Source organism: Dermochelys coriacea, chromosome 8 (assembly GCF_009764565.3).
Source record: "Dermochelys coriacea isolate rDerCor1 chromosome 8, rDerCor1.pri.v4, whole genome shotgun sequence".
Taxonomy (NCBI): Eukaryota; Metazoa; Chordata; order Testudines; family Dermochelyidae; genus Dermochelys; species Dermochelys coriacea.
This window is the reverse complement of record NC_050075.1, coordinates 30535902-30562274: the sequence shown is the minus strand read 5'-3', so window position 1 is coordinate 30562274 and position 26373 is coordinate 30535902. Positions and strand designations below refer to the sequence as shown.

The window sequence follows — 26373 nt, the reverse complement described above, 5'->3', positions numbered from 1 at the left end:
TTCACAGGAAATATCTTGGAAGTATGTGCTTTGTAAGAGCAGTTATTGGTCTCGTTTATGATAGCAGCACTCCTCTGTGGCACTGGCTGAACTGATGGATAGATGAATAATTCACTGTGACTTCTAAATTCAGTATCAGCTTGGACACCATTTTGCAAACCTTTTTCTTCTGAAAATATTTAATTTCAGTTTGAACTTTGTAAAGCATTTTGTATGAAATTCAAAATGCAATAAATTGTGCTCATGAGCAAATGTAAAGCACTTCTTTATCATTCTAGTGTTTTAATCAAATTAACAAAAAATACATGAGATCCGTAAATGCCAATACATTTGCCATATTTTCTGTGCTTAATGTGGCTTCTGAAGCAGTCAGATAATTCTGAGCTACGTGCCAATGAATGTTCATGCTCATAAATGTAGATTTCTATTAAATAAGTATTAAGTATTCTGTAATATCTCTGATACACAACTCCTGTAAACTGTTACCAGTGGTTGGTTCAACACATCACATGTGCCCATTTCTATGGATGACATGCAGTCGTTTAATTGGAGCAGTAGATATCTTTGCTCAGTCTTAAGTTTTAGTTTACTGAAGATTTTAATTCTAGTAAAAATGTGCCCCAAAGTGACTTTGTCAGTCCCATTTCATATGTATTGTGCATATTACAGAGTTAATAAGAAATGCTAAATGAGGCTTTAATTTCTAATTCTAGCTGTCAAATCTTCTTGTCATCTTATATATTGAATATCACACCGCTATAGTTAAAGTAGTGATTTTTCTAAATTACTTTACTTTACACAGTGTAGTCACAAGGAAAATGTCACCATAATTAATAATTTTAAAATCAACATTTGGCTCAGATTATCTCTTTATGATCATGAAACCATGTTGCAGCTGATTTTAATATTGTTCTGTACTTTCCATTGTGTGTCCTTTCCGCTATGCTCACAAATGACTTTGGTTTTCGGCAAGCTGACTGCACTCAATAGCAGACTTAAAGGCTTATTGTAATTACAGACATTTTTTCTCAGTGACCTTCCATGCTCCTAGAGAGTTTCCTTTAAGGCTGTTTTTTCACTGCTGAGTTTGCTCAGCTCTTACCTGGCTGTTGTCCATAGTCTCCCTCTTTTCCACATAGGGCAACCTCTGACCCAATTTAAGTGGTACTTTCAACCTAGGTGAGCTGGCACAGGCAGGAGGGGTGTGGGTTAAAGCCCAGGTTCCACTCTTCACTCAGACTGGCAATCTGACTTCTTTACAGCAATGCTGCAGGATACGTCATTTGAGGGCTGATAGTTCTCTGATACCTTCCCACAATTCCCCAATGTGCACAGGACAGACAAGTTGTCCCACAGTTCACTGGGAAATAACCATTGAGGGTCTCATCTTACTGCAGCACAAAAGAGCCATGGATTTACCTCCAGAAGTCACAGTGACATGTAGCCAGTGTGGCTGCTCACAGCTGGACTCAGGTTCTCTGATCCAGGTGCCAATCCTTTGGGCTAGCTCTGTAGTGAAGACATATCCTCAATGGCTATCACATTGATTTTGATATTAGTCCTAATTCCATTTCATTTACTTCCCAAAATAAAAAGTACATTTTTATGCCTAAAGTTTGAAGATAAATCATGACTTTGGAAGTTGAGGGTATTCTGTACTCAAAATAAGTGAATCACATGGCAGGATCAGGCTCTAGGAAAGAGCAGGGCAATGAAGCATTTAGCATTGTTTGAAATATCAACATAGTACAGCTTTCTGTAAAATAAACTTGACCTTAAATAGGTCATGAGAGAACTGACTTGATTCTTCTGCTGAATAAATAGAAAAGCAATGTTCAAGTGTAATCAAAGAAACAGTTCTCCTTTTCCAAGCATGAGGGGATGTGTCATTAAAGCTGCTAAACTTCACATTGCCTTATAAAGAGAATTAATTAAGAAGTAGGAAGCAGACTGTATAATGTGCTTCTCCACGTACATGAAACAAACCTGTGCAAATAGAGGGGAGCTGTCTCCATCAGTGGCACTGTCCTGCCAATGTTTGCATACTGAACTTGTCCATTAACACTGTCTCTTCTGTCACCTAATGGCTGCATGGCAGTAAAGGCTGCAGATGTGACATGCTGTCGCAGATAAAAGGCTCCAGCCAGCTTGTGGAATTTCTAACTCCCCGCCCCTGAGTGTTTTAGGTTGGGAAGAGAATGGTGCTGCTGTGCCGTGTTCCCAAAGCATGTGCGGTTCATGCTTTCATGTGCCACTTGTGAAGAGGTGAAGGATAGAATTTGTCAGACCCTGTACTGCTATTTCTAATATTTGCTTCAGTACTTAAGCTGTACTTAAAGCTTATGCTGAGCTTTCTTTGTGATTGTCAAAGATTACTGCCATGTGGCAGTGAGGTGGAGTTCTTATGGACACAGTGTGTTTTGGAAAAAAACATTTACGGTTCACTCAGGCTTGGCAGGCACTTACCTGTCAGCTTGAGGGAAGTAGCACTACTAAATGGCCATTTAAAGCATTTATTCCTCTAAAGCGCAATTCTTTTAAATTTAAAATTTTGAAATTTAAAAACATGCTCAATTTAATGTTCCAAAATAGGTTAATTTTTAAAAAATCCTATATAAGGAAGTCTCATAGCACACGTTGAGAATCTTCATAATGGCTTTTCTGGCAAGGGCTTTAAAGTTTTCTCTCTAGCATAGAAAAAGTGAAATAAAGAAGGATTGAAGTCACATGGGAATTTGTATAGTTCTTGCTGTTGATGTCATTGTGACAATCAGGGCCCAAACACCATAAGGGCAGAACAGAAGGGTTAAATCCCCAAAATGAGGAACTGATTGCATAGTGTATTATTGTATTATAAAAGTATGTCTGGTAAAGTCTTTTGTGAAAGCTTGTGTTATAAACGTAATAATCATTAGGAGATATGTATTTAGACTATGGTTATGAATTTATGTATTTGTGCATATAGAAAACTGTGCTCATAAACTTGGGCTCCACCTCAAAGCATGGCAATGAGCGATCAGTCAGAGAGAGGCAGCTCCCGAGCCAGGTGTTTACACAAAACCAGACTCAAGTAACAATCCATCGTGCAACCCAGGAAAAAGCAACGATGGGCCGTTAGAGTTAATGGAGGTACATTGAGACATCCCAGCTCTCAAGTGAAGAGGGGGTCTCCACTATCTGAATAACCATAAGTCACCATGCCAGGACAGACAGGAAGAGGACAAAAACCCTTTTAAAAGGAGGCTTGATACTGAGGGCAGGTTGCTGCCGCAGCGCAACTGCATTGGTGCAGTTGTGTTGCTGTAGTGCTTCAGTGAAGATGCTACTTACTCCGATGGGAGGGCTCCTCCCATCAGAGTAGGTTCTCCACTTCCATGAGAGGCGGTAGCTATGTCGACGGCAGAAGCCCTCCTGTCTACAGTGAGGGTTAGGTCGTGTAATTTCGTCAGTCAGGGATGTGGATTTTTAGACCTGGACTGAGTTTTTTATCCAGAACTTGAGGGACAGTCTTGAAGGTGGGAGGCTGCCTGTGAATATTGGATACCGCCTCTCAGGTTAGGCAGTATGCTGGGAAACTGTTTGAAGGCAATAGGTAAATTTGTATTAGAAAGAGAAGGGATATTATCTAGTATAGAAGTGTAAAGCCTGAAGTTGAATATTAATGTTTATTTACTGTGTAACTTGTATACGTTTGCTTATACACTTTATACAAAGATTGAAACAAGTCACTATTGCATCCTTGATTTTCAGACGTGTTCAGCTCCTAATAGTTACCAGTTATTCATCCAACTAATTTACTACCCACATGATCTGTAGGCAGACAGAAATTTGCATACCACTAGCACCTCTGAATGTCAGGCTCTAGGTAACAGTACCATTAAGTAGCTGGGTTTTGTAGACTAGCTTGGCAACCACTGGGAACAAAAAGAGGAAGATGTTTGAGGGCATCCTAGTTATTAAACACTTGAGTCACAGGGAATAGTGGAATCAAATATTTGAATATCTCCCTGTTTTCAGGTTTCAGAGTAGCAGCCTGTATTCGCAAAAATAAAAGGAGTACTTGTGGCGCCTTAGAGACTAACAAATTTTGTTAGTCTCTAAGGTGCCACAAGTACTCCTTTTCTTTTTCCCTGTTTTCAGAATCAGTTTTCATTTGAAACGTTTATTGCTATTACACGCAACAAATCTTAATGTGAATATTCGGAATGTGAAAGTCTGAATGGACTGTTTTTGCATGAACTTGGCTTGCTTTCATTATCAGGGAAGCTAACATATAACAGCGTGAGACAGGGTGAAATACTAAAATGCTGATGGGAGGGTTGTTTAAAGGAGTAACTTAGAATTTGATTGAATGGAAAATAAGTGATGAATGGACACTGTGTTTTGTAGTTTCAGTATAGTTTTGATGTAAGCATCTTTTTTCTAGTATGCAAATACATGTTATATAAGACAGACATAATTATTTAGTGTTCTGTGCATTCAGATTTCCATGCAAAAGAAATACTTTTCCACAACTGACTGTAAAGCAGTTGGATTCCTGGAGGGCATTAGGAGAAAGTTATACAGACCCAGCTCCATTCTCACTGAAATCTATGTAGTACTGTTATATAGGTATGAAAAGGACATAATTTCTATTAATCTGCATGCAGACAATGTGTGTGAATAAAAATTTAAGGCCACGTCTATGCTTACAAGCTTAGAACGGCACAGCTGTGCCGCTGTAAGATCACTCCTATAGCCGTGTTATGTCGATGGGAGAGGGCTCTCCTGTTGACTTAATAAAACCAGATCAATGAGCGGTGGTAGCTATGTCGGTGGGAGAGCATGTACCACACATGAGTGCTTGTACAGGCAAAACTGAATGTTGCTCAGGGGGGTGTTTTTTCACAAGGCTGAGAGACAGTATTTTACTAACATAAGTGCTAGTGTAGACATGGCCCTAGATGAATAACAGTTAACAGATCAAGTATGTAGGGACAAAATTAGAAAGGCCAAGGCACAAAACGAGATTAAATTTGCTAGAGTCATAAAGGGTAACAGAAAAAACATTCTACAATTACATTCGAAGCAAGAGAAAGACCAAGGACAGAGTAGACCAGTTACTTAATGGAGGGGAGGGGGAAACAATAACAGAAAATGTGGAAATGGCAGAAGTGCTAAATGACTTTTTTTTTTGTTTTCTCTGAAAATGTTAAAAGCGATTGGATGTCTAACATAGTGAATGCCAGTGAAAATGAGGTAGGATCACAGGCTAAAATAGGGAAAGAGCAAATTAAAAATTACTTAGACAAGTTAGATATCTTCAAGTCACCATGGCCTGATGAAATACCTCTTAGAATACTCAAGGGTGGTTTAGATTGGACATTCGGCAAAACTTCCTAACTGTCTGGGTAATTAAGCACTGGAATAAGTTATCTAGGGAGGTTGTGAAATCTCCATCATTGGAGATTTTTAAGAGCAGGGTAGACAAACACCTGTCAGGGATGGTCTAGCTCAGGGGTGGGCAAACTTTTTGGCCCGAGGGCCACATTAGGATTGCGAAACTTTATGGAGGGCCAGGTAGGGAGGGCTGTACTTCCCCAAACAGTCTGGACCCCGCCCCTTATCTGCCCCCTCCCACTTCCTGCCCCCTGACTGCCCCTCTCAGAACCCCCAACCCATCCAACCCACGCCCCTGCTCCTTGTCCCCTTACTGCCCCCTCCTGGACTCCTGCCCCTAACCACCCCCAGGACCCCACCCACTATCCAACCCCCCTGCTCCCAGTCGTCTGACTGCCCTGACCCCTATCCACACCCCTGCCTCCTGACTGCCCCCTGGGACTCCACCCCCTATCTGACCCCCCCGAACCTCCGCCCCATCCAACCACCCCCTGTCCCCTGACTACCCCCCGGGACTCCCTGCCCGTTATCCAACCCCTCCCCGCCCTCTTACCACGCTGCACAGAGCAGCAGGAGCTTGTAGTCATGATGACGCTCTGCCCAGCAGGAGTGGTGGGCCAGAGTGCCGGTGACACAGCACGCTGAGGCTGTGGGGGAGGAGGGATGTCTTAATTATGGCGAGCCTCCCCAGCTGGGAGCTCAGGGACTGGGCAGGATGGTCCCGCAGGCTGGATGTGGCCCGTGGGCTATAGTTTGCCCACCTCTGGTCTAGATAAAACTTAATCCTGCCATGAGTGCTGGGGGTGTGTGTGGAAGAGATGACCTCTTTAGGTCCATTCCAGTCCTATGATTCTATGATTTAATCTATTTTGCCTTTCCATTGAATTGTGTGACAGCAGTTTCCTCAAACGTATTTGTTACCCTGAACAATTCTTGGTGCTAGGTGTTTTGCAAACAGTTGTTTGCATGCAATATCCAAAATTGGAAATTTGATTCAAATGGAGTATGTAAAGTATTTGACTCTGAAAAGCTGATCTGCTCTCTGGATATACTTTTTCGTGAACATTCAACAGTATTAGCCTCAATGCTGTTGTGCTGATGATCTGGAAACTGAGACTTTTATATTTGCAAAAACAGTGGGTATAAACTCAACTAAAGTTAATTCTTTAAGATTGTCTGTGACTATTCATGTCAAAATTTCAATAGCCATTGCCTGGTTCTAGTATACATTATGAAAGCAGTCAGGAGAATGATTAGCTTGGAATTGGCAATGGGATGTGGATTCTTGCACCTCAAAAACATCATCTGGACTCAGATCAGAGGCAGTCATAACCAAAAGTAGATGGTAGTTTGCTGGAATATATAAAATGCATTGACAATCTCTTCCATTCCTAATAGATAAATGAGTTTAACTTAATTACCATTAATCAAGTACTGTTGGTAGTGTCCGAACAGATGGTGAAAGGAATGGAGCTGAAGGATAAAGTTTCTGTGATTCCTAGCAGTTGTCACTCAAAATCAGAGGCATGTTGATGGAGCCATTTTGGGAAGGCTGTGCTTCTGTTGCCCATGGTTTGACTGTTCCAGGGATAAACAGTACTCCAGTCTCTGGAGTTGCTAATCTGAAGCTTTTTGCACAAACTAAATTTTTTTAATGTAGTCTTGTACTTCCTTAAAACTCAAGTAAAATCTAGCAATGTTTTAGATAGAAGAAACATTTAACACAAAACACAATTCATTAACCATTATCATCAGCAATAATATAATTGAATTCACATAAATATTGACACAGAGTTCATGAACAAACTCAGTACATGGCTCAATCAGTCTCACTGTCATCAGAAGCAGAGTAAATAGACAGATCATACACTGTACCCTATTGAATGAAGTTGAGTGGAGGACCGTCCATTGAAAGCCTTCATGTTATCTCCCAGATATTAAAGTCAGAGGAGAGAACGCAGTGAGAGAGATGCAAATTGACTCTGAATTTAAAGATATTAACTTTTTTAATGAAATGAAAGGAAAAATGGCCAGTAAACATTTCAGTCTGAAGGGTTGCTAGCAGACTATAGACCACTGAAGTGTGGAAAAGTAATTTGTGCAACTTTAGTTGAAATGTCAGAAGACTGAGATTTTCAGTTTGGCTCTGAGATTGCAACAATCTGGATGGATACCTAGACCTAAATATGTTTGGGTTACAGTAAATTTCAGGTAGTTAAAACCCAAAAACAATTATTAAAGAAATCACTAACTCTGTTCAGGAGAGAATAATAGAATACTAAACAGTTTCTGGAAGGCAGACACCTATTCAGTAGCAAAGTAGGAAGATTCACCGTGGAAAGTTGAGGTTTATGGGTTCTAGTCTTGTTCTTGAATGAGTAGGAGTAAAAACACACTAAATGGATATATATAGGTGGGTAGCCAAGTTACAGCAGTACATTTTGGTGTAACTTTTTTTAAATGACATATGTTCCTTAAACAGTATTGTTTCAAATGCTTGTCAATGTCAGAAAAGATTTCCCACCATAGTTATTTGTGAGCAACAATGCACATTGGACCTGTCTGTTTTAATTTTATCAAAGAATCGTAGAAGATTAGGGTTGGAAGAGAACTCAGGAGGTCAACTAGTCCAATCCCCTGCTCAAAGCAGGACCAACCCCAACTAAATCATCCCAGCCAGGGCTTTGACAAGCTGGGACTTAAAAACCTCTAAGGGTGGAGATTCCACCACCTCCCTAAGTAACCCATTCCAGTGCTTCACCGTCCTCTTAGTGCAATATTTTTTCCTAATATCAACCTAGACGTCCTCCACTGAAACTTGAGACCATTGCTCCTTGTTCTGTCATCCACCCCCACTGAGAACAGCCTAGCACCATTGTCTTTGGAGCCCCCCTTCAGATAGTTGAAGGCTGCTATCAAATTCTCGATAATCATTTGTCACCATGAGCAGAGGCTGACAGAACCGGGCTTCTGCAGAGTAAATAAGTCCAGTTCCCTCAGCCTCTCCTCATAAGTCATGTGCCCCCGCTCCCTAATCATTTTTGTTGCCCTCCACTGGACTCTCCAACTTGTCCGCCTCCTTTCTGTAGTGGGAGGCCCAAAACTGGACACAATACTTAAGGTGTGGCCTCACCAGTGCCTAATAGAGGGGAATACTCACTTCTGTCGATCTGTTGGCAATGCTCCTACTGATGCAGCCCAATATGCCGTTAGCCTTCTTGGCAACAAGGGAACACTGTTGACTCATATCCAGATTCTCATCCACTGTAATCTCCAGGTTCTTTTCTGCAGAACTGCCAGTTAGCCAGTAGGTCCCCAGCCTGTAGCAGTGCATGGGATTCTTCCGTCCTAAGTGCAGGATTCTGCACTTGACCTTGTGGAACCTCATCAGATTTCTTTTGGCACAATCCTCCAATTTGTCTAGGTCACTCTGGACCCTATCCCTACCCTCCAGCATACCTACCTCTCCTGGCAGCTTAGTGTCATCCACGGACTTGCTGGGGGTGCAATCCATCCCATCATCCAGATCATTAATGAAGATGTTGAACAAAACCAGCCCCAGGACTGACCCTTGGGAAAACTCCCCTTGATACCGGCTGCCAACTAGACATCAAGCCGTTGATCACTTCCCTTTGAGACCGACGATCTAGCCAGCTTTCTATCCACCTTATAATCAATTCATCCAATCCATACTTTTTTAACTTGCTGGCAATAATACTGTGGGAGTCCATATCAAAAACTTTGCTAAAGTCCAGGTATATCATGTCCACCCCTTTCCACATATCGACAGAGCCAGTTATCTCATCATAGAAGGCAATCAGGTTGGTTAGGCCCTTGGTGAGTCCACGTTGACTGTTCCTGATCACCTTCCTCTCCTCCAAGTACTTCAAAATGGATTCCTTTAGGAGCTGCTCCATGATTTTTCTGGGGACTGTCTGTAGTTCTCCGAATTTTTCTTCTTCCTTTTTTTAAAGATGGGCACTATATTTGCCTTTTTCCAGTCGTCCGGGACCTCCTCCAATCACCATGAGTTTTCAAAGATAATGGTCAATGGCTCTGCAATCATATCAGCGAATTCCCTCAGCACCCTCGGATGCATTGCATCCAGCCCCATGGACTTGTGCATGTCCAGCTTTTCTAAATAGTCTTTAACCTGTTCTTTCACCACTGAGGGCTGCTCACCTCCTCCCCATACTGTGCTGCCCAGTGCATCAGTCTGGGAGCTGACCTTGTCTTGAAGATGGAGGCAAAAAAAGCATTGAGTACTTCAGCTTTTTTCACATCATCTGTCATTTAGTTTGCCTCCCCCATTCAGTAAGGATCCCACACTTTCCCTGACCTTCTTCTAGTTGCTAGCATACCTTTAGAAACCTTCATTACCCTTCATGTCTCTTGCTAGCTGCATCTCCAATTGGCTTTGTTCTTTGGCCTTCCTGATTACACCCCTGCATGCTCAAACAATATTTTTATACTCCTCCCTAGTCATCTGTCTGTTTCCACTGCTTGTAAGCTTCCTTTTTGTGTTTAAGCTCACTGAAGATTTCTCTTTTAAGCCAAGCTGGTCGCCTGCCATATTTGCTATTATTTCTGCACATCGGGATGGTTTGTTCTTGCACCATCAATAAGGCTTCTTTAAAATACAGCCAGCTCTCCTGGACTCCTTTCCCCCTCATATTAGGCTCCCAGGGGATCCTGCTTTTCTGAAGTCCAGGGTCTGTATTCTGCTGCTCTCCTTTCTTCCTTTTGTCAGAATCCTGAACTCAACCATCTCATGGTCACCACTGTCCAGGTTGCCACCCACTTCTACTTCCCTTACCAATTCTTTTCTGTTTGTGAGCAGCAGGTCAAGAGGAGCGTGGCCCCGAGATGGTTCCTCCAGCACTTGCACCAGAAAGTTGTCCCCAACACTCTCCAAAAACTTTCTGGAATGTCTGTGCACTGCTGTATTGCTCTCCCAGCAGATGTCAGGGTGATTGAAGTCCCCCATGAGAACCAGGGCCTGTGATCTGGAAACTTTAATTGAATACCTCAGATGTGAATCACTTAGTTATACCCAATATCTGCAGGAGAGGGTCAGTGCTGAACTAGTCTCTGAAGCTGGTGTGTTGTCTTAATGCTGCCTTGAAGTACTGTACCTGGAGTTGGAGAAAATGAGTTGTGATACAGCCTATACTCCACAGACGGAAAAAGTTAACTGGAACCAGAGAGCAATTAGTGCACCTGGAGGGTGGGCCAGGTCCAATTTAAAATTAGGCCCTGCTGGGGAGGAACTGAGTGGCTGAGTTAAGAATGACCTAGCTGCAAGGAGTGGGGTGACTCATAAAGGAAGGACTTCAGGGCAGTAGAAAGGAGGCCAGAGCCCCAGGAGGAGATTAAGCCTTCTGATCTTCTCCTAAGAAAGAAACTTTGGCAAAGGGACACTGGGAAGCCAGAGGGACAAAGCTCCTTTGGTGAGCCTGGACAAAAGGATTAATATGACTCACATCAGGGAGGCAGCCCAGGGGTTGGGTCTCCAGAGGAAAACACACAGAGTCTCTTGGGAGGGGCAGAGAGAAGCCTAGGCCTCCAGGGAGGCATCACTAGGTCCAAGAAAGAATTCTGTGGAGCCTGGGAAAGGGCAAAGTATCTGTGGAGGAACGGACTGGGTAAAGGAACCTAGAAACAAGCCAGAGGTAGGAAGTAGTACAGGGAGGCAGCAGTGATGCAAGGGAGCTGACCTTAGTTGCCTGCCACTGGTCCCTGGATTGGAACCAAGAGTAGATGGAGGGCCTGAGTTTCCCTATTAGCCACTGACAAAAGTGACATGGAAGCCTCTTGAGGTGAGAGGGACCACTGAGCCCAGTCAAGTTAAAAACCTGGTTTAAAGGCATTGGACTTCTGTGTTCTGGTACTCCTTGTTACCCCAGAAGGGGTGGGGCTGAATGTAACCTGGCCAGAGGGCTGAGTCACAAGGAGAAGCAGACTATTGCAGGCCAAAGCAGCAGTCAGCTCGGGGTGCTAGGGAAGGAAGGTTTGTTATATGACAGCCAGTGAGTCACTTCTTGACAGAGTCCATTGACAGACCTGGTGCCCCCACTTAATCTCCCCCCACTTAAAAATATGGCTGTTCTTGTTCAGTAGATAAAGTGGGAATGCAGGATTTTTCTGTAGTCCTGGCAGGAGAACTTCATGCTCGTTGTGTAGTAGCTTCTGGAATTATAAAACACACGAAATATATCCTAGTAAATAGCTTCAACTGTTGTTCCATAATTGCTCTATTTATGTGACTGCTGCTATCATTAAGAACCCTGAATAAAATCGTACTCAGGCTTATACGGATTTTACAAGCACAATTTTTTTTCTCATATTTAGTAAAAACAGATGGGAGTGAGCCGAAAGTTATCAGAGTCTTGACTACATAAAGTATCATGCAATCAGCATATTCCAAAAAACAACTTCCTTACAGTTATGCTCTTTCCATAGAATTCCCTTTGGTAAATAGTATAATCGTTGATAAAGTTAGAATAGTGGTGTTGAAGTGCTGGTCCCGGAAGTAGTACCCACTACTATCTAAATCTATCTAAAGAAAATTAGAAAGGTATGCAAAATGCCCTCAGGGGTATTAAGATACTTAGGTTTTCTTCTTCAGTTAACTGACAGATGTAATAACTAGCATGGATACGTATTTATGGCATGAAATGTAGCATTGTCGATGCCTTTCCACACAAAGGAACCAAAAGTGAAAATCACACCATGCAATGATTCCATCTCTGGGGATGGAAGGTGAGGGCGGTTATTAACAAGTAGGTTTAAAAGGGCAGAAGGATGGGGAAGATTGGTCCCAAAACTGGCCAGGACAAACTACTATTAAGAAAAATGCTATCAGTTCTTGGATAATTGCAGATAAGAGCATCTCAGCTTGAAATCTGCGTGAATCTTAATTTACCTTCCAAATAATGTATTTTAGAGTATTTTTTTCATTATGTACCATATATAACTTATTTTAGATATCACATGTTGTCTACGCAGATTTCACTGCAACTTCAGCAAACAACAACAACTTGATGGTTAAGTTAGTTAAAGCTAGTTAATGCTAAAAATGACAGAAACTATCCAAACCCTATTTGGCTATGTGCTATCACAAATCATTGCTTTCCTTATAGTTCATTCTGCTAGTCATTTTTAGACTTAGACTCCCCCATCTGCTGACTAAACCTGTTCTGTTGCTTTTGATAGTATTTCATTTATTGCTGTGTTTAGTCATTAGATGCACTTGCATAGAAAACTAACTTGGGTGTTTGTTACTGAAATGTACTGGGAGGTGAACCAATTGTATAACTTGTTTGCATTAGGTATGTCCTTAATTTTGAGTATGTCCGACTGTAGGCAAATCTTCCAAACCCAATTTTGACTGTTCTTGATATCAGGAAGAGAAGTACATATATGATTGCCTTTTTCCATTGTTGCTGGATTTATTCATATGGTAGCCATATGAAAACTCCAGCCTTTCAGTCCCAGTGACCGTAGACTAATCCCTAAGGAAGACCATTAAGGCCAAAATGGTGGAGGCCTGTAATGTGAATAAATCCAGAAAGGCATGGAAAATGAAATGAAGTACTCAGCATCCAAGAAAATTAGAAACCAGGAATTGGAGGCTAAGCATCAGTATGTCTCTTAAAGAGCCCATGTGGCTTTGGGGAGCAGAACCCTAGTAACCCCCATCATATCATGGAATCAGACTCATTACTACTATTATAAACATTTGGGGCTGATTAGTCAAATGCTGTGTGTTGTTTTTTTTCAGCTATAGAGAGACACAAAACAGAACTATTCTGTGGGAGACTGGAGCCAGATATTTAGTTTGAGCTTTGAATGTCTTTTCTGTGAGTTCAGGTCAATTGTTAAATTTAAGTAACATTTACTGAGCTTGTGGATGAACAGATGTCTGTTTCTGCTGTACATTGCAGTATTTAACTTGTGTTTCTAAAGTGGGTTGCTTTGTCTATATTAAGCTGATTTCAGTTTTGCATGACTGTTATAAAGATAATTTTTACTTCGGAGTGATGGATACTTTTGTAGCTGATGGAGGGCAGGATGGGTAAATACATTTTTCCCAGCTGGCATGATGTGTTAGTGAGTCAGTGCAAAAGTTCGTCAAATGAATATATTAAAATTAACTAGAAAATAAATATTAAAACAGGTCCCCAAAAAGTTATTTTAGGAGATACTTTCTGTAAACTAGGTTGCATTTCCAATCACAGAAGCCTTTGCAAGGATGCAGTAATCCCATTAAAAGTGTGTTTTCATTCTTTTCACAATAGTGCCCAGATTTCCAAAGTTAATGTTTAAAATACAGTTTAAAAAAATTAACATGACCATGTACAGTAGACACAATAGGCAGTCTGGAAATAATTCCTGGATGGTTGGGATATTTAACTTGTTGCCTACATGTTTAGAAAGAAAGATGAAAACCAGATACCTTCTGCAAACCTCTTCAAAGCACTGAAAACTCAACATGGGAGCCATGTGATTTGTATGTTAGTAAACATCCAATACAACTCTAAAATGCAGATACAGTCATACACACTATAGCATTCTGATTTAATATTTGCTGTCTCTATCTTATTTTCAAGGAGCTGGCCAGGTGGTCTACACATGGCATGATGTACTGACCTTGTGTATTAATAATGTACACAAAGGCTCCTACATTCTGTACAAGCTTAATACCATGGCTTTTCACATCCTTTAATGGGAGTTACATGTGTTGTGGAAGATGGAATAGGTTCCTGAGTATGAAAATTATTCTAATGCCTTTTTTGTGTTAACTGTCTTCTCTTTATTTATTTAGGCGTCTGAACAAGAATAAATTACAGGTTTTACCAGAGCTGCTTTTCCAGAACACGCTGAAGTTAACCAGATTGTAAGTATAGTTTACTTTTATTGTGTATGTGCCTTGATTCATTATGTGGATAGTGCATTTGCTATGATATTTTGGTTAGGTACTTTAGTGACATTTAAGATACATCTAGATTTCCATAGTTTCATGAGGACATTTTACCATTATGTTATGGTAGTTATGTACTAGAAAATAAATACATATATGAAAGAAACCACAAACTTTCTTTCCCTGTTTCATAGTTGATGTAGATTCAAAATGATGACTTCAGAGTCATTATACTTAAAACTCGCTGTGTAGAGTTGCAGGATTAGTGCAGAAGTGGCCATGGTTTGCTTTCAGTGTAGTAAGCTGTCCACACAGAAATAGTCGATTCTTGTGCTATTTAAGATGGGCATGTTGGCATAAAACAGTTTGTCATGACTAGCTGTTAATTAAAGACATATTGGTTTAACTGAGTCAAGGTTCAGAGACCGTTAGGGCTGGAACAATGGCTCCTATTATTTGAAGAATGGGGCAAATGTAATGGTTTCCATCTCTATGGGCACTGAAGATGTTATTAGTTGAGATTTGTAGATTGGCATTGGAGCCAACTTGCACATCAGAAGAATAACAGAGATAAGCTGGCTGATATATTTTTCTCAGTTTACTCAGTGGAGTAGAATCATTTGATTGTGACCATGAATGCCCCCCAGTTTTTGATATAAGGAAGAGGAGTTGTTGGTTCTTTTACATGCAGAGGGGAAGGTTGTAGAGATACCACCAATATTATAATGCTAGGTCTGTAGTAAGCAGAAGGTAAACTGTCTTTAGACAGTTTGCTGAAACCTGGACAATTAACTTTTCAGGACCCCCCCCAAAACAAACAAACAAACAAACAAACAAACAAACAAACAAACAAACAAACAAACCCAAAAACAAAACAACCCCACAAGTGAATGAGAAGAGAAGTTACATGGTCAACCTCTTTTAAAGTTTGGCTATCTAGATTTATAGGAGGCTGGTTAGTAAGATTTATGATCTGGTTAGCGAAATTGTAAAGTTACTACAGGGTGAATGAAAAGTTGCTACATTGATGTGGGGTTGTGATAATTGTGTTTTAATACCTCTTTAGGCAATCAAACTATCCACTGAGGCAATGTAATAATTTTTTCTTCCTCTGGAAACTGTGAAACACATGGCGATGGTGAAGCAAAATTTGGGAACCAATTCACTATTTTAAAAATAGACTCTTTGTCCAAGTTTTAAAGCGAAAGAATTGGGCAATGTTCAGCCAGGAGCAGTCCTGATACTATTGTGGGGACCTATTTTCACATATTAAACTCCTTTGTGTTGTCAGAATTTCATTGTGAAGATCTTCGTGTGTAATTCTTGGAGCTTCTGATCAGCAGCACAGTTCTGGAGACAAAATCTCATAAGCCATACCTGTCTTTTACTTTCAAAATCTACCTATAGACTCTCAAGTACCAGAGTGACACAGCTGCTCTTGGAATGCTAGCCTTGCTGCAGCTTTTAACACACTGGAAATATTCATTGAGTGGACTTTCTAGGACTGAGTGGGATTTGCTTGAGTTTTCTAAGATTCTTCATGCAAGTTTGTGTAAATTCCACAGGTTGAAACTGCTCTTTAGTCAAAACTACATACTGCTATATACCTTGTTGATAGGGCAGTTGGTCACAACCACACCCCATTTAAACCATTCTCCAAAAGTGTTTGGGTTGTGTTTTATAAACAAGTGCCAGCACTTGTTAAAGTAAAATTATGCAAAGCTAATCTGTATGTAATAACATAATCTCAGTTATTTAAGAAGCAGAAGGTTTCCTCTTCCATAGGTAAAACTATCACACAATCTGTGATTATCATTAGGTTTAAAGCAGCTTCTACAGTTCAGCATGTTGATACACAAGTACAGTGATCATATCACAATTTGATAACACACAAGACCTCCTTCCCTTATGCATTTAAGATTCCTACAGCAAAATAATGGTATAGAAAAATAATCTAGTTTAGTATTTCCGTAATCTCAGGTATCAGTGAAGCAGTTATCTGCAGCATCTATGGAAAGGCTTTATATATGCCCGTACAAATCTTCATGTATCACTCCTATGAAGATATGCCTTAATATAAGGTGAAGGAACTAATCAAAGTTCAAGTAGTCAGGAATTTTGATATGAAATATATTCAAAAGTATGTTCCTTTGATTATTAAGATAATCAATCTGTTTATCGTCCTTGAAAACTAGGTTTCAGAGTAGCAGCCGTGTTAGTCTGTATTCGCAAAAAGAAAAGGAGTACCGGTGGCACCTTAGAGACTAACAAATTTATTAGAGCATAAGCTTTCGTGAGCTACAGCTCACTTCATCGGATGCATTTGGTGGAAAAAACAGAGGAGAGATTTATATACACACACACAGAGAACATGAAACAATGGGTTTATCATACACACTGTAAGGAGAGTGATCACTTAAGATAAGCCATCACCAGCAGCAGGGGGGGGAAAGGAGGAAAACCTTTCATGGTGACAAGCAAGGTAGGCTAATTCCAGCAGTTAACAAGAATATCAGAGGAACAGTGGGGGGTGGGGTGGGAGGGAGAAATACCAGGGGGAAATAGTTTTACTTTGTGTAATGACTCATCCATTCCCAGTCTCTATTCAAGCCTAAGTTAATTGTATCCAGTTTGCAAATTAATTCCAATTCAGCAGTCTCTCGTTGGAGTCTGTTTTTGAAGCTTTTTTGTTGAAGTATAGCCACTCTAAGATCTGTGATCGAGTGACCAGAGAGATTGAAGTGTTCTCCAACTGGTTTTTGAATGTTATAATTCTTGACGTCTGATTTATGTCCATTCATTCTTTTACGTAGAGACTGTCCAGTTTGGCCAATGTGCATGGCAGAGGGGCATTGCTGGCATATGATGGCATATATCACATTGGTAGATGCGCAGGTGAATGAGCCTCTGATAGTGTGGCTGATGTGATTAGGCCCAAGATCCATAAACCTGGAAATCCTGGACGCCCCATCATCTCAGGCATTGGCACCCTGACAGCAGGATTGTCTGGCTATGTAGACTCCCTCCTCAGGCCCTTCGTTACCAGCACTCCCAGCTATCTTCGAGACACCACCGATTTCCTGAGGAAACTACAGTCCATTGGTGATCTTCCTAAAAACACCATCCTAGCCACTATGGATGTAGAAGCCCTCTACACCAACATTCCACACGAAGATGGACTACGAGCCGTCAGGAACAGTATCCCCGATACTGTCACGGCTAACCTGGTGGCTGAACTTTGTGACTTTGTCCTGACCCATAACTATTTCACATTTGGTGACAATGTATACCTTCAAATCAGCGGCACTGCGATGGGTACCCACATGGCCCCACAGTATGCCAACATTTTTATGGCTGACTTAGAACAACGCTTCCTCAGCTCTCGTCCCCTAATGCCCCTACTCTACTTGCGCTACATTGATGACATCTTCATCATCTGGACCCATGGAAAAGAAGCTCTTGAGGAATTCCACCATGATTTCAACAATTTCCATCCCACCATCAACCTCAGCCTGGACCAGTCCACACAAGAGATCCACTTCCTGGACACTACGGTGCTAATAAGCGATGGTCACATAACCACCACCCTATATCGGAAACCTACTGACCGCTATTCCTACCTACATGCCTCTAGCTTTCATCCAGATCATACCACTCGATCCATTGTCTACAGCCAAGCGCTACGATATAACCGCATTTGCTCCAACCCCTCAGACAGAGACAAACACCTACAAGATCTCTATCATGCATTCCTACAACTACAATACCCACCTGCTGAAGTGAAGAAACAGATTGACAGAGCCAGAAGAGTACCCAGAAGTCACCTACTACAGGACAGGCCCAACAAAGAAAACAACAGAACGCCACTAGCCATCACCTTCAGCCCCCAACTAAAACCTCTCCAACGCATCATCAAGGATCTACAACCTATCCTGAAGGATGACCCATCACTCTCACAGATCTTGGGAGACAGACCAGCCCTTGCTTACAGACAGCCCCCCAATCTGAAGCAAATACTCACCAGCAACCACACACCACACAACAGAACCACTAACCCAGGAACCTATCCTTGCAACAAAGCCCGTTGCCAACTCTGTCCACATATCTATTCAGGGGATACCATCATAGGGCCTAATCACATCAGCCACACTATCAGAGGCTCATTCACCTGCGCATCTACCAATGTGATATATGCCATCATGTGCCAGCAATGCCCCTCTGCCATGTACATTGGCCAAACTGGACAGTCTCTACGTAAAAGAATGAATGGACATAAATCAGACGTCAAGAATTATAACATTCAAAAACCAGTTGGAGAACACTTCAATCTCTCTGGTCACTCGATCACAGATCTTAGAGTGGCTATACTTCAACAAAAAAGCTTCAAAAACAGACTCCAAGGAGAGACTGCTGAATTGGAATTGATTTGCAAACTGGATACAATTAACTTAGGCTTGAATAGAGACTGGGAATGGATGAGTCATTACACAAAGTAAAACTATTTCCCCCTGGTATTTCTCCCTCCCACCCCACCCCCCACTGTTCCTCTGATATTCTTGTTAACTGCTGGAATTAGCCTACCTTGCTTGTCACCATGAAAGGTTTTCCTCCTTTCCCCCCCCTGCTGCTGGTGATGGCTTATCTTAAGTGATCACTCTCCTTACAGTGTGTATGATAAACCCATTGTTTCATGTTCTCTGTGTGTGTGTATATAAATCTCTCCTCTGTTTTTTCCACCAAATGCATCTGATGAAGTGAGCTGTAGCTCACGAAAGCTTATGCTCTAATAAATTTGTTAGTCTCTAAGGTGCCACCGGTACTCCTTTTCTTCTTGAAAACTAGGTAATAGTTGTGCTTTTATAGAGCTTGTGGGGTAATTATCTGAGAGGTCTAGTTGAGTATGAATTTGGCACTTCTATAGTGATTCCCCTCAGAAGGTTTTATAAATGTTAGTGAATAAAGAGTCTCATCAGCCCAGTGAGGTATGCGGTGTGATCCCAGGGTCTCAGTCATTGGTAGTAGTTGGGATCTATCCCCTCATATTGTGCTTAGCCAGAAAGCAGTGTTTTCTCTTAAAGGTACAAGCATTAAATTGAAATAATGTTTAAAGTGAAACTTGTACCCTAGATACAGTAACAATTTATCATTATTGCTGCTTCCAAAAGTAATAGGCCAGTTTTGCTACACGTGTTTAAGTGGTGCAGGAATAACCAGAGTAGCAACCTAACCATTGGGATGCATGTGGATGAAAGGTTTTTTTTTTTTTAACCCCTTTTCTACTTAAGGAAACTGGACAGCTAGCATTGGTATCTGATTTTTGCACCACTGCTCTGAATCTACCCACAGTAAAATTCAGAGGTGCTTTTTCTCACTTTCCTGCTGTGAGCTAAATTCACTGGAGTCCAGAAAAACTAATCAATTTTACTTGAAATAGGTCTCTGGGTAAAACACTTCAGTGAAGGGGCATGGCTCTGATATTCCTTTTCAGTAGCTGGCATGAACTTACAAGACAAAAGAGAACAATTAAGACAGCAAGGAAGGGGAATAACAGAAGTGAGGCAAATATGAAGAGGGAACAGGAGTCAGAGTGACAAGACTTCAATGGGGGTCAGACAAAAAAAAGAAGAAAATAAAGGAAGATGGAAGAAAGGGAAAGATGATAATACTGGTTCAGTTTTCTATCTATCTTTTTAGTTATGCACAGTACTCAAACATGTATTGTGTGGGCTGCCACAGTTTGACACAGGTTAGCCTACTGGACTGCCAAATCACTTTGCTCATCCTCTTAGTAGAAGTTAGAACATAGACAACCTGCTAGATTTGTGACCAGGTGAGTTACTAGTTCAGCTCACCAGAACCAATCCATGCCTGTAACTCTCTTAATTCAGTAGCTGAAGGAAACTAAATTACATAACAGTAGGGCTAAGATGTCTGTAGCATATAAGGTTGCAGAGCTTCTGTTTAACTATACAAACCATACACATTCACAAAAGCCCAGCAATTGTGTATCAGCTGCTTATTTCAAACACACACAGACACACAAGGTTTTTGGACCCTAAGAAAAGGTATGACAAGCCATCCAACTCAACTTTACCAAAAAAAAATAAAAAAAAACCCAGCTGGGTGATAACTCCATGAGAGCTGGCATTTTTATCTTATTTATTAACACTGGTGTTGGTAGCAACTGTGATCGGTGGCAAGTGTCGCAAGCTGGTCCGATCTGGTGAACACCAGGGCATACTTCCTGGGTATACTTCGACAGAAGACCTGAAAGTGTTTTCAGAATTGGTCACAAAGGTTGTAAAATAAATTTAAATTACTTTTGTTCCACAGATCATGACTGCCTAGAATTGTTCCTGTCTGAGTTGAAATGCTGCCTGTTACTTTCCTGTAGGACTAAAGTTGTGTGTGTTTATATTTTTTATTTCAGCAAACCCTCTTAAAGTTTTGTTTGAGCTATGGGAAACTTGGGAGGGCAGAGGGGAGTGAAAATGCATTCAGGGGTAATATGCATATTAAAGACTGCATATTAAAGCAAACATGTCTGAAGTAGCAGACGTCAGAGCTGGGACAGATGCATTCCTCTTCCATACTCTTTAATTTGCTTGGCTTGGGGGGAGAAAACTGGTGATGATTTTAAAAGTTCATTCACCATGTGTTGGGATGCATATTGGCAATCCAGAACCTGCTTACTTGCAGTAATCAATAACCTCATCCTTCAGAGGAGCTGAGAAATAATTCTGGGTCTTGAGAACTATTACTCCTTCCTTTCTGGCCATTTTTTTCCTATTCACTCATGTATTTAGACAGACGTTATGGACTAAATGTAAGGAAAACAGTTAAATCATTGATGTAACACTTGCAACTGCTTTAAAAAATAGTGCTTCTGCTAAATTCTTGGGCCCTTACATTTCTTCCCCTGAAACAAAGAGGTGTAGGCTCCTTCTTTTATACAAATGATGACAATAAAGCCTGAGTAAATGCCTTGTCTGTGGCCCCTCCTTTACTGCAGATGGCAGATGAAATATCTAATAATCTGGTGCTTTTTTGTAGCTCTACAATTCTCAAATTGGAAAGAAAGCAATTAACACTTATCTCAAACCACATTTCACCTCTAAAAATCAAAGGTCATTAAACTTCAGCTCCAGGGAAATTTCAGGTTACTTTTCAAGCTGGGCTCTGTGCTTCATTACCAATCAGATGCTTGCAACTTTTTGTAAGTTTAATAAGATGTACTGTTTTTTAGAGTGAAAGATAGAGCACACAGCTTTCCTGTTAGTCTAAGAGAGGTCTTTCCCAGTGTTTAAAATAGCTTTTGTGCTATGTGAAGACTATTTAAAAATACATAAACCCTTCCCCACTAATTCTATTATGGTGTTATAAAACTTCAGAGGCAAATAACATTTGTGCTTTGCCCTAAAGACAAGATTCATTTGGGATCCTAAAAATCAGTAAGATATTTTTCATTTCTGAGAGCTTCTTTTTACTGTTGGCCTTAGCCCTGATGTAATCATGTGCTGACTGAACACTCACAGCTCCCACTGACTTCAGTTGGAGTTTGGGGTACTAGCACTTCTGAAAATCAGACCCAACATATGTAGCCCACAAGTAGGCAGTACCTGATGTTGTGTTTGCTAGACCTCAGTTTCCATGTGATGGTGCTTACTGTCTGTAAGAATATTCATGCACAGTGAAATATGTGTTTCAACAGACATTATACATTTAGTCATTTTTGATTTGATGAGCAGAAATTTTTGGTCAAGGAGTTACAAAGTTTGATCAGCACGACAGATTTAGCTTTGTTTTGTACACATAGATATTCTGTAATACTTTGTTAATTTCAATTAATATTTAGTTAGCTGTTCTTATTCCTCCACCTTTACTGGTGAAATATTAATTCTCAATCTATAGTTGTTTACTATTTTTTCCAGATCCAGCATATTTCTTGCATTAATGTTTGTATACAACAGGAAGAGTTCAAGACTAAAACATGAAACTTAAATTCAATGAAAAAAGCTATCTTGTGTATATATAAAATTTCAACGTTGATTTTCAATTACTTATTGCATAGAGCTTTAGACTCTTCTTATTTAGATGTCTCCTCAAAAGCAAGCACATGTGAGGGGATGAGCATTGTTTGATGTGGAAACTTGCTTTGTTTACTTTTTTTTCCTCCAAATATTAGTTGTTAATAAAAACTTGGCAGACAGTTTTTCTTCTACTCTGTGCTAGAAGCTATATCGTGAAGTGGTGTCTTCTTCCTCTTCTAGATCATTGTCTCAACGAATCTCACTGTGCAGTTGTCCTTGAGTTGCTTTTGATCTATTTTTAGACCGTAAAGCTATCAGGTAAAGGAGCTTGGCTTGCTATTTACCTTAAAACACCATGCTCAACCATGGCATTAATAAGTAATTAATGTACAATGAAGAACCAGTCATTAACTGATAAGCTTTCTAAAATGAGCAGGTAGTCCTAGATGCCCTCTACGAGGTGGGATGGTAGAGAACAAACTGTGATTTTACAGTACCTCAGAATTTGAATATGCTTGTAATTTTTATGATTATTCACAGGCTTCTTTGTCACATCTGGTTGATATTACCACAGGAATATATAGAGGAATAAACTTCCAAGTGGAATGTGAAACATCCCACAAAATGATTTTCTCATAGACTGGTGCATAAAACATATGGACCCTTTTGCTTTGGAAGGTGGGGCTTTGGAACTCATGGATTTAATATTTGCTTTATCTTAGAAGATAAGAGTTTTAAGGTAATGCTCATGATAAATGGTCCCATGATCAGCTGCACTGGTGTGCATAATTGTCATTCTTCTGTTGTCTTGATTGCCTAGGTCTTAATCTAAACTTTTTCTCCCAACTAATTTCATATTTAACATAAATACCTTTATTGGAATCACTATTAAAGTTAATGGTCAAATTCTTTGATCGGTGCATAGGTATGTAGGGGTAGGGCACCTTACTAAATCCAGAAATCAAAGTAATTGAGGTGGCAACCAGACAAATCCAGAGGTTGAGCCTATCAGTAGTTAACAAATGGATAACAAGAATAATGTTAAACTTAAAAATACGTTCTAAGCTGAGGTGTGCATATGCAAAAAACAAAACACAAAAGCCTATTTATCAACTGTAAAAACAAGCTGTGATTTGCAATTATATTGAATTTTTAACATGAGAAGCCAGAACCTAAATTCCATCAATTTTTAAAAAAGCCTTTTTTGTGGGTTGCGTGTAAGGGGATAGTTTCTACACTCAGTATGCACAGGTGACTTCTGGAGATGATCATGGCACTTACGTTTTTGTACGAAGAACCCAACATAAACGTATTTGGTTGTGTAGCGTTTTAAAAGGCCAACCCAAAGCACTTCACTGGAAGTAATATGCCTTCGAAGAAAACTGTTTTTAAAAAGCTAACCTGAATGAAATTGAATGATTGGTTAGCCTTCTGAATTCACAATTGATTGTGGTCAGAAGAGTGTCTGTTAGGTTTTGTCACCCATAGCGGCTTATCAGTTCACAAAGCCAGCGAGGTTCTGAAAAATGGATGGATCAGATTAGATAAGATTGAGAAGGTCTGGAATATATGAAGACAGCAGATCGCCAACAGCCTTAGGGCATGTCTACACTACACTCAAACACCTATGGCTGGCCTGGGTCAGCTGATGGGCTTGCAGGGTTCAGCCTGCAGGGCTAATAAATTGCAATGTAGACATTTGGGCTTGGGCTTGGGCTGGAGCCTGGGCTCTGGGACCCCGTGAAGGGGGAGGGTCCCAAAACCCAGGTTCTAGCCTGAGCCCGAACGTCTACACTGCAACTTTATAGCCCCACAGCCTGAGCCCTGTGAGCCTGAATCAGCTGACCTGGGCTAGCCATTGGTGTGTTATTACAGTGTAGACATACCCTTAAAATACAGAGATCTTGACATTTTAAAATGCAGCCTGGCAGCAGAGAGATTCTATAATTGTAAACTACGTTGGTCCAGGCAAAACTTATGCCTCACTAAGTACTTATAGCACCTTTTTAAAATCAAAGGGTTGTAAAGCATTGCATGTAATCAAGCACCAACATTTTGTTGTTTCCACTTGTAAATTGTACTTGCCCAAGAGAAGACATGCAGGTAAACCACATCAGTGGGAAAATTAATACTGTAAATCCAGTTCCTTTGTGTTTGAAAAGAGAGACCAGATCTAATTTTAATACAAAAGGCTGTCAGATACTAATGGGTAGAGGTTACTGAATACAACATCATATAGTCCGTAACATGCTCTAAATATTTGTAGCTAAAGGGAATTTGCCAACAAAGGTGGTCTGTGGGGTAAACACTTCAATTTCTTAGTAAAATCATTAGAACAGTTGGTAGATAGTTTCACAATAATTGGTGAAATAAAGCAGGTAAGAACTTTCTGTAACAGTAATTAATAAACTCATCGGTCTGAGAATACTATTTTCACATCTATGGTTAATAAGGCCTTAGTTTTTCTGAATGGGAAACCTATTTTGCTGTTGCCCATGAATGTGTGTATTGAATGTAGTACATCTAGTAAATTCAGTTTATTTGCAATGTAGCAGGCTACATTATCCATTTTGGGCTGTGAAAGTCATCTCTCAGTATAAGAAAATAGGTTTTGTTCAGAATATATGTGCTGTTTCCTCTCCTGTTGATCAAGGCCTTAGAGCTTCAGTCATTAACAACATCATATGTTAGTTACAAGGTGTATTGTCCCTTCCCCTCTCCTCCTGCAACAAGCAAGCAGCTCCAACTATAAATCACCCAACTGTAAACTAATGCATTCCATTGAGGTTTCACTGTGGTAGCAATAATAGTTGGTACTTACATTATGTTTTCCATTCATAGAGCACCATACAAACATTAATTAGCCCCCAAAATAGATGTGACGGTGGGAGAAGAGCACTATCTCCATTTTTTTTATAGAGGGGGAAGAAAACAGAAGGTGAATATTGGACTAAGACACACAGTTAATTGCAAAAATGAGATTAGAGCCTGTGCTCAGTCCACTAGACCATGCTGTTCCTCTGTTTTATTGTGTGGTAAGGGTGAGAGAAATTAAACTGGCACCAATCCCACTCATGAAATGATGCTTTTATAACAATGAGGGGAACTTTACAGCCTTTTCACTTATACTAATTTATTCCAGCTTTGGTTGTAATTCAGATCTGTGTTAGTATTTATCTTGTTGATATTTATCATTAAAAGTGCTGACAGTGCTTAATAATACAATAATTTTTCTTTCATACAAATTGTAAAATGAGAACTTGCCAAGTATATAATAGATTATTCCAGTGTGGGGAAAACAGACTTCACCTTCCAATCAAAATTCCTCAGTGTTCTGAATGCTGTTCAGAATGCCCTTCAACAAATGATGTTGTGGAATCCAGGATGATAGATGGCAGACTGGGAGCTGTTTGACTATGATGTGTGCATTTAACACCTTTTTAAATAAAAAAATCTTCAGAGCTTTGCAAACATTAAATACAATTTGTAACAGGTCTGTGAAGCTTTTACAAAAGGGAAAGAGACACAAATTTAACTATGGAAATTCTCCCATCCAAAATAAATGTGTGCTTTCTGATGATGGGGTTGTTTGCCTACTCTGTATAAAGTTATTAGCAAATGGAAACAGTTTCCTCAAAGATTATAAATTGAGTTTGTCCGCTGTATTACAAATCTCATCTATTAAGTGTCTAGTCTGGGGTGATAGCAGCAGCACATTAATGCTAGCTAATAGGGCATAATGCGTAGCAGGGTATAAAAAGACTTGAATAAGTGAGCATATGTGATTAGACTTGTTAATATGTCAAGGAAAAACTGAGAATCTTGGATTTCTTTTTGACCTTTATTAACCTCCATTTTCTCTACTATTCCTTGTCCACACATAAAAATTAGACCTTAATATATGGTAAGTATTTTCTGAAGACCTTTCAGAAATACTCTTTTTGGAGTGTTCATAGACTTGAGCGTGTAAAAGGCATGCACTGCTACATTATAAGCACCCGAAAATAAGAGTTGATAATGGAAATAGTGACAAAGCCTGAT

The 26373-nt window shown here is 40.3% G+C and overlaps 1 protein-coding gene across 1 annotated transcript in view; it reads left to right on the top strand.

Annotated features, from left to right (window-relative positions):
• SLIT3 (slit guidance ligand 3) overlaps positions 1 to 26373 on the top strand; it is a 796449-nt gene that overhangs the window by 81192 nt on the left and 688884 nt on the right. The window contains exon 4 of the mRNA XM_038413692.2: positions 14207 to 14278. Coding sequence (XP_038269620.1) covers positions 14207 to 14278 — 72 coding nt within the window. The remainder of the gene's footprint in view (positions 1 to 14206; positions 14279 to 26373) is intronic.